Source organism: Solea senegalensis, linkage group LG8 (genome assembly GCF_019176455.1).
Source record: "Solea senegalensis isolate Sse05_10M linkage group LG8, IFAPA_SoseM_1, whole genome shotgun sequence".
NCBI lineage: Eukaryota > Metazoa > Chordata > Actinopteri > Pleuronectiformes > Soleidae > Solea > Solea senegalensis.
Window position 1 is genome coordinate 23,786,661 of NC_058028.1, and position 12,733 is coordinate 23,799,393.

Genomic DNA, 12,733 nt, shown 5'->3' on the forward strand with positions numbered 1-12,733 from the left:
GTGTGTGTGTGTGTGTGTGTGTGTGTGTGTGTGTGTGTGTGTGTGATTTAGTAGCAGTGCTTTAAAAGAGTCTTCACTGTTTGAATCTGAGTCAAAGTCAAACTGGTCTGTTTAAAGGCTGGGAATTAGCAGCAAAGGTGTAAATGAAATAGGAATCACTCTGAATGGCTGTTAGCTTCACGACTCACCACAAGAGAAGTAAAACTGAAGTGATACAACCAAACAAACAAATACAGCTTCAACTAAAAATGCTCACACAAGAGGCTTTTCTGATATTTCATCAGTCTCCAACAACACAATGGATTCCTTTCTCTTATCAGACCTTCTAATGATTATAGCTGTATTAGCAAGTGGTTAGCTGATCTGGAGTGTTCTTACATGACGTGCATGCACAGGACACACAGTACATTTTTGTTTGGGCTGAAGCAGATGGATTTTCTTCTTTAGGGAAGTGATTGGGTGCCTCTTTTGGAACCATGGCGGGTGGGGGTCCCAGCACAGCCAGAAGGTCTGTGAAGATTCTAAATTCATCAATTAAAATCATTGTGATATTTTTATAGTACATACTATATGTACTATTTTGTTTTTTTATCTGATCCAAGTTCATAGATTATTTTCTGATCAAACTATTAATTGGTCAATTACTCAAAAGGAAATACACATGAGTGCCTCCAGAATGTTTTTTCAACTCTAGAGTTGGCTTAATATGCTGTAGCCTGAACTTTACATGATGTGTAAATCAGAAATAAACCTAACTGTGATCAAAAATTGCTGATCAAGGTAGCAGTGCTCCGTCATAAGCAACTGCAAAGTGCGTGCGTGGCCATAAGTTGTAGCACATGACTGGAGTGTTCGCCCCAGAACAAGTGGCCCTGCTCAGAGGGTGATGGGTCAGAGAGCTGAGGTCACATTTGTCTCAATTTCAGATTTCAAATAAAAGTTCAGGTTCTCGGTTCTGTCAAGTCCAAATGCTCAACTCCAAGGCCTTAAAAAATGTCAGAGTCCTGGATGTGAGTACTGCAACCTTGTTCAGTACACACACACAGTTGTCTTGTTGTGCTGTTGGAGAATGGGGGAGCCGTTAGGGGACTCCTTCTGTTTCTTCTCTGCGTTGTGCTGCACCAGTGGTGGCCTGTCTACAGACCTGCGCCGGCTTTTCTTGGCCGAGTGGCCTGATGATGATGATGATGATGATGATGATGATGATCCATCATTAGTTCTTTTGTTGCTGGGTGTCCTTCTGCCAGCTGTCCTGTCACTGGGACTGGACTGACTGGGCAGCTCAGTGCTACTGTTTGGACACAGTGGAGTCAGAGCAAACGGGTCAGACAAATTCACGTGGTACAGGCTGCTGCTTCCTGATAAGCCATCTCGACGCTCCAGGGCAGGGAGGAAATCACACATGTCAGAGGGAGGGTCTTCCTCTAGAGGCCGCTGCAGGGGAAAAGAAAAAAACAAGGGATGAAAAACTGTACTTTTGTCAAACGGATCCGGTCCAGCCTACATCCAGGACATGATCAAAACCTACACCCCAGCCCACCCACTCCGCTCTGCATCGGCAAACCGGCTCGCTGCCCCCTCACTGAGAGGATTGCAGAGGCACTCGCAGAACTCGAGACTGTTCACTGTCCTCACTCCCAAATGGTGGGACGATCTCCCCATCGACATCCGGACAGCTGAAAGCCTCCACATCTTCCGCCGCCGACTAAAAACACATTTCTTCCGACTCTACCTCGACTAAGTACATCGCACTTATGACTAGCACTTCATAGTTTGATCTACTTGAAGCTCTTACTTACTCCTAGCTCTTATTTGTACCCAAATGTTTAAATGCACTTTTGTAAGTCGCTTTGGATAAAAGCGTCTGCTAAATGACATGTAATGTAAAGTAATGTAATGTACTTACACCTACAAATAAAAACATTAGCAATTAGTCATTAGAATTGTGAAATATCATAATATAATACGAATGAAAAAATCTGTGTAAAAGGTGTGTTTTGTTATCTAATAGGTGGTATTGTGTCCTTGCGCACACCTGGAGTAGAGGAGTGTCAGCACGGGATAAGGAGGTGGGAGGACACTGGGACACCTTGGACAGGTCAAGAAGCACCTCCTCGTGGTGCAGCGTGTCCTGCGATGTGCCCGACTCCTGCAGGGCTATTACAATGGCACTGGTGTTATCAGCGCGCAACATCCGCTGGCGCCACCGTAGAAGAGCATGGCTGACGAGCTGTCTGGCACTTGATACACCACAAGGTGCCTGAAACAGAGAGTGTTGTTATTACACCCATATTTTTATTGGATTGTTTTTCAAGTATCATTGCAGGGCCTTTTAACCACTTTAAAACCACATACTTTTTATAACCTTTAAAAGGGGAGTTACATATAGAAGTGCTTTAGGAATGTGTGAGTAAATGGTAAAATTGTAGTGTAAAACGTAAAGCAGTATGCTTCTCACATCTAAAGGAAACCAGTCCTTAATCTACACAGGGTCCCTGGAGTCCACACAAGTGACCATCGGGTATTTAAATAAATTTTTCAAAATGCAAAACTGAGTGCAGGCATATCAAACCAAAGCAAGTGTGAGTGTGATTGAGCAAAAACTAAAAACAGACATATTACACCAAGATCTACTCTAGTCTGTCGAGATCTACTAGTTCACATCGCTTACTGACAGCATTTCAATTAAGTAATTACAATGTACACAAGAAACCGATCCATCCAGATATTATTAAATAAAGTATTTTGTGAGTTGCTGAAACATGACAATTAATGCATTTTCCTACATTAGCGTGACTTCTGACAATGAGAAGAGGAAGCTAGTTTCTTGTACTCAGGGCAGTAGGAGCTGATTGCAAGTCTCAGGCAGGCCACAAGGTGGCCATCTGTCATTGTCAGTAGAGTTTAGATCAGACCCAAAAAAAAAAAACAGCCTGACCCGAACCTGTTCACAATGTCTGGGCTGACCCGACCTGACCCAGAAATTATGAGCACAATTTAACCCAACATTTTTATTTAGTGGACCGTTATAACCAAGGGCGTAGGTTTTGTGTATGGACAGTGAGGACAAGACAGATTGGCCCTACCAGTACTGGAGGCAGGAAACGTGTATATGTGTGTGCAATGCTGTGTGAGAGGAGAAGAGAGCGAGAGTCAGCGAGCAAGCGGGTTTTACGAGCATCAGCCAACGCGTCACAGCTGAGAAGTAACACAGCGGTGACTTTTTAGGGCCGTCAGTTCAGATTAAACTATATCAGACCAAAAAATATTACCAAAGAGTTGATTAATTATTAAACAGTATGTAGTAAAACACAGGGTTCCCGTCAGCTGGACAATTTTAATACATTTTTGACACTACACTTTCCCACTATGTTAACTGCAGCGATCAAGCGGCACTCAGTATGACATAGGTCAAGTAGAGTCCAGCTTTTCCCACGGTACTCAAATGCAACAGCCAGACAAGCTACAAAAAGAGAAGCTCGGAACAACAGTTACGGTTACAGCCAGTACTGTACTTTATATTTACATAAAAAGTCTTTGCTAATGCAGCTTACACTCACTGTCACTTCGCTGTTGTTCTGACACATGGAGACGGCCTCCTGAGGTGGCACCATGTTCCACAGACCGTCACTGCCGAGGATGATGTAGCGATGTTTTTTGGGGTCCAGGGTCACCACACAGGTGTCTGGCTCAGGAGAAACAACAAACTCGCCACTGTAGAAGTCGTAGCTCCACAGATCACCTGTGGAGAGAAGACAGACAATGATGAAGACACCACTGGTTTTGACAAAAACATGACTGGCTAATCGGATCCAATTGTTTTTACAGTATAGCTTGGCATTAATGTCAACAGTACGCCACCTAGTGCCCTGGCTACTGCCAAGAATGGTATCTGGTCGATGACAGTGCTGCGACGCACTGGGCCGTTGTGACTCAGTCTTGGCCTCTTCCAGACCACACGATTCACTCCAGATTTCTTGATCACACTATCAGCACAAACAGGGGAGAGAGAACAGAGAGGGTGATTTAAAAACTATATCAGAGGTTATTCATGTGCTGCTGCAACAACAATTACACTCAACTGCCAGTTCATTAATCAACCGCACTTTCTTTGTGATAAATTCTACTTGTATCAAAGTAACGGTTTTCAGTTTGTGTGTTTAATTTAAATTCAACTTAATCCTCCTTTTCTAATCATTCTATATCTTTTACACCAACGATATACTCTGTGGCTTTTTCAAACACAATCAAATCTATTTAAAGGCTATACACTCATCTCCCATTGCCAGTAAAGTTCTGTTATCTTCCCTAACGCGAGTCTTTATTTGTTATCACAAACTTTGCATAAACAATCATTGTGAAACACACAAGAGGAGACAGCACCATGGATGGCACTGATAGGGGAAAGGTGGTTATACATCTTTCACTTTAGCCCCTCTTTCAAAAGCTGAAGCAATTTAACTATTTTAGCTCACTACTTGAACTGTGGACTCGCAACACAAGTGTGTCATATTGATCAGAAACGGATAAATAAATAAAAAACTGCAATTTCAATTCCCAATAAAGACAGAAGCCAGATATTTGATGGTGTTGGTTGGATTTTAAACCAGGTGGAGAAGGGCTTTTAAGTGATGTAGTAATAGTGTTGTCTACTCCATAACACTTCTGTAACCACTTGCACAACGTTAACTCTTGAAACGGTGGAGTTTACCCACAGCTTTGTCAGTATAAAGATTTGATTGAACAACAAAGGGCAAATCACTATGAAATCTTATCAGTAAATGTGCCACAGACGGTAGAAAGAACTTTATCCCTGATACAGATAACATTTTGCTCTACTAGTGTAAAAAAGAGAGATGCTCCTTGGTTAACAATCCCCACTTTATAAACCAGAAAGCGGGGAGGTGAGGGTATTGCTACATGAAAGCTGTTACTAATCTGAAGTTTGTCTTGTTCCTCAAAAGAGAAATAAAAACTACACAGAATTCCCATTATTGTCATTGATTCCCAAATGCAACTCAATAGAGTTCAGTAGGTCAATGAGACAGGGTTCATACAGCAATTTACAGAGGTAATATCATTTAGAAACATAATAATTAGTAATCATTTATTTTACCCACAATTGTCACAAAATATTAAAAATGTGATTATTGCTAAATAAAATGTGGTGTGATGTGGATAACGGTGTTCAGGGCAGGCTGCGAAATACTAAATTTGATTGCAGGAAGTCAGCTACACCAGGGAACTAATAACATTATTATTGTATTTGAATAAAATACAAAGGCAGGGTGACTTGTGCATGAAGCCTTACCTCCCTCCTAAACCTTCAATACGCTCCCTCTCTCTGGGGAGTTCGGGTTTGTGGTCTTGTGTAACTTCCACAGCTCTGATGAATGGAACTGTGGGATCATCCTGGATCCCTAGAACTACTGCAGAGTCCCCAACGTGGGCCACATACATGCGGTTCCCTCTGATAACCACAACACTGGCTGTGGTGCCTGATGTGCTTGGAAGGCCTGTGAGAGTCTTTGGCCATTCCGCTGAGAGAAGATAAGACAGACAAATTAATATACAGTATTTACAAAGGTTATAACCCTCTGCTGCTTATAACTGCTCATATTACACCTCCACCTCAAGTACAATGAACCACACATTTAACAGCAGAGTAAACTGTTAGACAGGAGATAAAGTATTATGAGCATTATGTGAACTTATTTGACAGTGGATTTGAATGTAATAGACATTTGTTTATATTTAAATATTACACACTCCAGCGTTACCTGGTTAGGGTTAGGAAGAAGGCTTGGCTTTGACTGTCCAAATGAATGAATCAACCAATGTTTTTGAGCTCATGTATGGGTTTTAAGTGCCTCTTGTGAACTTATTTGATTGAAAAGGGCTTGATCGATAAAATGATTAGTAGTAGCATTATACCCACAATTGTTATTACATTTTCAGGATCGAATGAACAGGTCTGTCCCGAAGAAACGGAGTATTGTGCCTTGCACACACCCTATGTTTGAGAACGTGTGCGCACGCACACAACAGCTGTAAAACAGCTGACTTGTCCAGACATATCCACATCCACACCTAAACAAATTGCGTGTTGTAATAACATGTTGTATGACAGCAGATACAGCGGCTCCTAGACGACAATAAAAACGTAAGCCGCCAAAAACAGTACACTTTAAACACGTGTATAGTTGAGTGCATGTATGTATGTATATATACACACACGTGTGTGTGTGTGTGTGTGTTTGAGAGGGAACTGCTGTAGCAGGCTTTGTTATTATAATGAACCGGCTAATGCTAACATAGCTAAATGGGTTATCTCCGTGAAACCCGTGATATCATCTTGTAGAAAGAGAACATGATGTTAGTAGAGTTTTAGGATGTAACTGAACGAGAGTGGATTACAGAGTCTAAAGAATATTCGAGGTTTTCTCTTTATTAGCTAGCTGAGTGTGCAGCACGCACCATAAAACCGGCCAAACTAAGCGGCAGTAGGCCAGACTGTTGTCGGCAGTGGACGTTTAACACATGTTTACATCAATTAAACAGCCCCACGTTGACAGTTGATGTGTTCAAACGCTATAACTTGAGGAAAGTGTCAGCAAACTTACGCAGCTTCTTCCACATCGCGTGGTGACACGCCACAAATCCTTTACTTATAGCGGCGCATACTTCCCGGTCACAATTGGACCAGAAGCCGCGTTGCTTCTTCATGAACTCCCACAAATAGTCTTGCGCAAACTGCGCAGCCTCGCGACCCCCGTGACCGTCAAACACTGCGAAGAACGCGACGGAACGGCGGGAACGGCTGGCCGCTGTCTGCAGATCTCCCGGTGTGCTCTGACCTCCCGGTGAACACGGAGTCGCCGATGAACTATCGTCTGCTTTTGGCTCTGGGTCAAAGGTTAAACCTGGTAGTTCGGGGGAGCCGGTGACTTCACCGTTATGGAGCTTGTGTATTTTTTCCGCCGGACAGTTGACCGCACAGTCTCCACCGCCTGTCTCCTCCTGCTCACCCGACGTCGGCTCATCTTCTCCCGGCTCGGGCTCCACTATAATCTCGGTCACATCTTCCATGTATTTCCTCCCTCCCTGGTCAGTAAACACACTCACTCGCATCAGTAACGCGTTTTCCATTGCTCCAGGAATAAGTCGCTCCCAAATGTCTTTATAATATTAGCATATAAAATAAACGGAGAGAGCAGTTTCTCTTGTGCTGCGTCCTGTCTTTGTTTATGTTGGAGCGAAGTAGGCATGCTCAAGCGCGCTGACGTCAGTCCTTCTTCTTCTAACACATGATGTGTTGACGCCTGTGCAGCTGTCGCCCTCTACTGGCTGCTTCCAAAATGCCCGTAGTCCCAACCTCTTCAACTAAGTCCAAAGTTCCAACTCCTTCTTTAAACAATCCTGTCGCTTCAAATTCTTCCATTAAGAAATTATGATTTCTCTCAATCCTCCACCTCATTCCTACTAACAGAGGGGCCTGCAGTCTGTATGTATACAGTATACTATTCTATACTAGTTTGTTTTTTCTATTGAACAAACTCAGGTGATCAACCTCATCAGAGGATGAAAGCAAGAAAGGTGTAATCAGTTCTTCCTCCAAGGTAAGAATTCTTTATTAACAACAAGGTGTTGTTTCGGTCCTTCAGACAATGAGATATGCTGCAAAGACCCATTATGTGTGTGAGTAATCCATTTAAATTTCATAATTATTTATTTGAAATATTTACAGTGACCTCTAAAGCAAACTTTGTTTCCCATGGTTCCCATTATGAAGTTCCCTAATGCCCATCTCTGTGATAGAAATGAATTAAGCAATAATGTGTGCATGTCCATATAAAGGTCCACATGGAATTCAGTCTCCAGGGCCAGGCTGGCTTTGGCCCCAGGTCACACTTTGGATGGAAACCTCACAGTATTTTCTGATTGCTTTTGGAAAGAGCTTGTCTGTGAGTTTTGGCTGACCTGTCAGAGGGCAACTAACCCTAACCCTTACCAAGAGATGATGAACAATACAATACATGCTATTAGCTGCAGTGCAAACAAAACTGTTACAGACTGTATATAGACAGGAAGAACACATACTTCACATCCCATTGCTTGGTTTTATTATTTCTGATGACTTAGTAAAATATTTTATGGTTGTGTAAAACGTAATTAAAATGAAAAACGTTTGTTTGTATTTATTTTAATGAACTCTCATGGTCCATTTGCATAGATTTGGCAATCTATAAATGTAATATCACACAATGCTAAAGAAAAAAACACCTTACTTTCTATTTTATGTATTGCAGTGAAAAGGTACTGTAATGTTACAGGTCAATTAAATATAAAATATATTCAACATGAATACTGTCCAGTGTCTTTTTTATCAGTCTCCCCCATGCAGCACTGTGTTTTCAATCACTATATATGCAGTATATTATATTGACACTATAATTATATAATATACAGCTTATCCATTAATATTTCTTACCATCATGTTTGTAAACAATGTTACATGGACTTGTCATTCTGATGGCGCTGACATTGACATCGAGATAAACCAAGGATTTTGAGCATGTGGCACACTTTTGCAGGTAATCCACGATGTGCTGCCATTTTGGATTAGATTAGATTTGAACTTTATTGATCCCACACAGGAGAAATGCACTAGCTACTAGGGTCAGAGAGTAGACAAGTGACAAAGTACAAAATGTGAATAGAATAAGAAAGAGAAAATACAGTTAATGTTTAGACAACAAAATAATAGAAGACATTAAAAAATAAATTGAGATACGTACATAATGTCAATTTTGACAACAAAAAAAAGAGGAACCAATTGCTGGACAGATGTTTGAACTGATGTTTGAAATAAGACAGAATAAAGGGAAAGGAACAGGGAGCAGAACATTATCACATGGAAACATAAAGGAACAAACAGGAAAGGTTTACAAGGACATTACGGAGCATGACTAAATGCACAAGGGACCATGGATTATTCAACACAGGTGAATCTAATAAGATGCGAGTGAATCACATCAGGGCGGGCAGGACAGGAAGTAAAACTAACCACAGTAGGCGCACACACACACACAAACACACACACCAGAAAGGGCTTCAAAATAAAACAGGAAACCAACAAGACACAAGGAAAACAGAGTAACACATAATATACAAAACACAGCATTTCACTGCAGACAGAGGCCTGAAGATGTGCTGTGACACAGGATTATTACTTCACAAGTTTATACTGATACAGTGTTTCTTCAGTGTTCTACACAGCACTCTATCCACTGTAGGGGGTGAGTGTTGTTTGCCACCATCTCACCCACTTTCCTCACTAGGGTCCAGAGGTTAGTCCAGGACTGAGCTGCATGCTTATCCAGCCTTTTCCTGTCCCTCTCAACATGACTTTGGCTCTTCTTACAGGACATCTGTATTCATAATTCAGTTAAGTTTGTTGTTGAAGTAAACACCCAGGTTTCCATATTTACCCATGATCCCAATGTCCAAACCCTCGATGATCACCTTCCTGCAGAAGACGGTCACCATGTCCTTTGTCTCTGTGGCGTTGATATGAAGATGGTTGAGCTCTTTGAGAAATGTATAAAAGTAAGTGATTTTTTTTCAGGTGATAATAAATGAATGGAACTTATTGGACTTTTATTAAAGACTGGTACCGTGCATTTCTCACTATAGAGGCAGGATTACGCTGGCTGTCACCAGATGTTGCTGATCATGTCTCCACATTGTATTGCTGGGTTCTTTGATCCACTCTATAGACCGGCAAATGCTTTGCTCCTCCCACTGAAAGTACGCACTTGAGGCACTTTCATCACAATGTAAATCACAGGACAGGACAGACATGAAATCCCCATGTGACTTGAAAGCCTGTGGCGTTTACAGTGTGAACACATCCAGCCTGAATGACATACTGTACCAGAGACAGAGAGGTCTGCTTCTGAAAATAAGTCAGCATCGGCTGAAATGTAGTCACACAGCTTTCAACGTATACAAGTCTAAGAGAATTTGGATTACTCAAACCAGGCTTCAATGAGACAAAGGTTACTAGACATGGAGAAAATTCACTGAAACTGTGGAAGACATTTTGCCCTTATGTTTTGCAACCTTGTTATTGTAGCATTTAATTATTCCCCTAACAATAAAATGCAGAAAATCTTCCTGAGTAAACTATGTATTTTACCATTCATGTATTTCTTACTCATCCATGGTTCGTGGCTAAGTAAGTTCAGCTAAGTTCAGCGTGTAACAATTCTTCTATCTTGATCATTTGATTCAATGAGCAACACACTATGTTGGAAACACTGACTCATGCCATTGTTTTGTTTTTAAAGAGACTTGTTTTGTGTTGTTTGTCTTATATAACTTTATAATAAATGTTATTTAATTATTTATTTTACTTGACGCTGTTGAATCATATCCATGGCACACGTTTTATAAATTGCAGGTGTTGCTAATCACATTAATGTTTTCATAACAGACATCCTGTCAGGCAACAGGTGTAAATAATCAAATTAACGATGGCTGAGTCTCATTAAGCTCCCTGGATTTCAGGTTTCATGTTGGCTCACTGACAAACTGTTGTGACCGACAAGAATTGAACAGAGTCCATTCTTGCTCCTACTAAAACATTTCAAAAAGTCTGCAGTAAAAAGGGCTGTTTGTTAGAACTAGTGACGTCTAATGGTGAGACTCCTTTGTACCCCTCCCTTTGCAGACAAGTTCAAGCTGCTGTAGAAACATGGGGGAAACATTAGCGGCCTCAGTGAAACAAACTCCACTTAAAGTTACATTTTGATAATCAACATGTAGACTACACAAAAAAAGTTTTCAAATGTTATTTCAGATTATTTCTGTCCTTTCAGAATACCAATTGGTATTGTATTATATGTTGTTGTAAAGCCTTTAATCACCTTTACAGTGAGGTTTAACTTGTAAGGAATGTGCTTCTGTGGAATGAGCAACACAGCTAAAATGTGCCAAAATCCCCTGCAATATTCTACTGTTGGTATTCATTCTTGTTTTGAGTTTCTTGGTGGATTTGAGGATCGCACTCTCCCACTATCATAAGGAAAAAACAACATCTATTGACCATTTTCACACTGTCAGGGACCTCAGTGGCGTGTGGAAGATCCATAAGCAGCCACAACAAATTGGCACCTCCTCATGCTGGTCACCAGCCTGGTCACATTTTGCTGCGGGATGGCATTGCCTTTCTCAATCTACTGCAAAGAGCCACATCATACACACGGGCACACATGAACATCCCCCCATCCCTTCCTCTCACTCTCTCTCCCTCACACACACACAGACACAGACCTCTACTCAGCCAGATTTACTGTAAATGTCACACACCATGACATGACAGAATGGCTTGCCATTTCATTCAACAAAAAAATATAAAACATCCTGTTCATCTTCATATTTTCATTGTGCTGTGCACTTTTTGCAAACTTTTGCAAACTATTCAGCAATGAGGTTTTCCCTTGCGCATGTGCGCGTTTGATTTTGAACTAAGGCGAACATGCGTACACATATACATGAAAAAAAACAAACAGAAACACACGTATGAAAACAAGGCAAAGAGCCGCATGAGGCTCAGGAGCCACGGGTTGGCCAGGCCTGCTCTAGCACATACATTACACCCAATCTGATTCCACAAGTGTTCAAATGGGTTGAGGTCTGGACTCACAGCAGGCCATTCCATCCTCTCCACTCCCAAATTCTGGAGGTACTCTGTGAAGATCCTGGCTCTGTGGGGGAGAGTGTTGGAGAGTGTTAGGTGCCAGATTGTGGAGATATTGGATCCACCGGCTACAGAATTTAATTTTGATATCTCACTGCATTGAGTTGCCTTATGTGCAAAATGTGACAAGGTTGGTGATGAGCATGATGAGGAGGTGCCAAGCGAGCTGTGTATGAATCTTCCACATGCTACTGAGGTCCAGTGTAACATGATAGTGTAAAATTAATAAAAGTATAATTTAATTTTGATATCTCACTGCATTGAGTTGCTATATGTGCAAAATGTGACCAGGTTGGTGACGAGCATGATGAGGAGGTGCCAAGCAAGCTGCGTATGGATCTTCCACATGTTACTGAGGTCCAGTGTAACATGACAGTGAAAAATGAATAAAAGTATAAACATATGTGTTATTTTTTTTCCTTGACAGTGCAATCAACAATGAACAACTATTCTCTTGTTGGTATTCATTCTTGTTTTGAGTTGTGTGGTGGATTTTGGCAACTTTTTGCAGGCGATACCCACACCACATGTTTAGATGTGTTACACCTCATTGTAACTAATTAGTCTTTCCAACAATATTTACTAGAATACCAATTGGTATAATTAAAGCAGAGAAATAACTGACTGAAATAACATTGCCGAACTGTTTTTGAAGAGTTTATTTATTGTACATTCTACTTCTTGTCAAAATGGCCGCTGTCTCACTATCTGTTCTGTTTCAGGTAAAATTAGATAAAAGATAAGATTGGATTAAATTAAATAATTGTCACATTAGCTTAATGGGCTAATGATGAGCCTATGATTTGTATGGGCTAATGTATTGTATTGTAATCACACCTGTCGCCTGTGTCACTTGGTAAAATCACATTTATTTTAGTTATGATGAGGTTGTCATTATTTATCCAAAATAAAGCGTACAAAAAATAACTTTTTTTTGCTTCGACTGCACAATGACGTCACTGCGTCAGC

At 41.1% G+C, this 12,733-nt stretch overlaps 1 protein-coding gene across 2 annotated transcripts; it reads right to left on the minus strand.

Moving 5' to 3' along the window:
• LOC122772942 (protein phosphatase 1D-like) lies at nt 1-7,261 on the minus strand. Of its 2 annotated transcripts, none has more exons than XM_044031256.1 (6): nt 6,624-7,261; nt 5,312-5,540; nt 3,862-3,986; nt 3,561-3,742; nt 2,036-2,260; nt 1-1,434 (listed from the first exon to the last, which is right to left on the minus strand). In XM_044031256.1, exons 1-6 carry the CDS (start codon nt 7,147-7,149, stop codon nt 1,030-1,032), a joined length of 1,692 nt encoding a protein of 563 aa, XP_043887191.1. In that variant the 5' UTR covers nt 7,150-7,261; the 3' UTR covers nt 1-1,029. The 2 variants fall into 2 exon arrangements, with proteins under 2 accessions (XP_043887191.1, XP_043887190.1); XM_044031255.1 differs by having other exon boundaries at nt 3,555-3,742.
• Nucleotides 7,262-12,733: the final 5,472 nt, after the last annotated feature.

Excerpts from the sequence above, each read along its gene's own strand:
- LOC122772942 (XM_044031255.1), bottom strand. The coding sequence starts at position 7,149 with ATGGAAAACGCGTTACTGATGCGAGTGAGTGTGTTTACTGACCAGGGA. Across the intron at positions 3,743-3,861 it reads GGCAGTAGCCAGGGCACTAG|GTGATCTGTGGAGCTACGAC; the intron begins GTGGCGTACTGT and ends TTCTCTCCACAG. Across the intron at positions 2,261-3,554 it reads ACAGCGAAGTGACAGTGAGT|GCACCTTGTGGTGTATCAAG; the intron begins GTAAGCTGCATT and ends TCTCTGTTTCAG.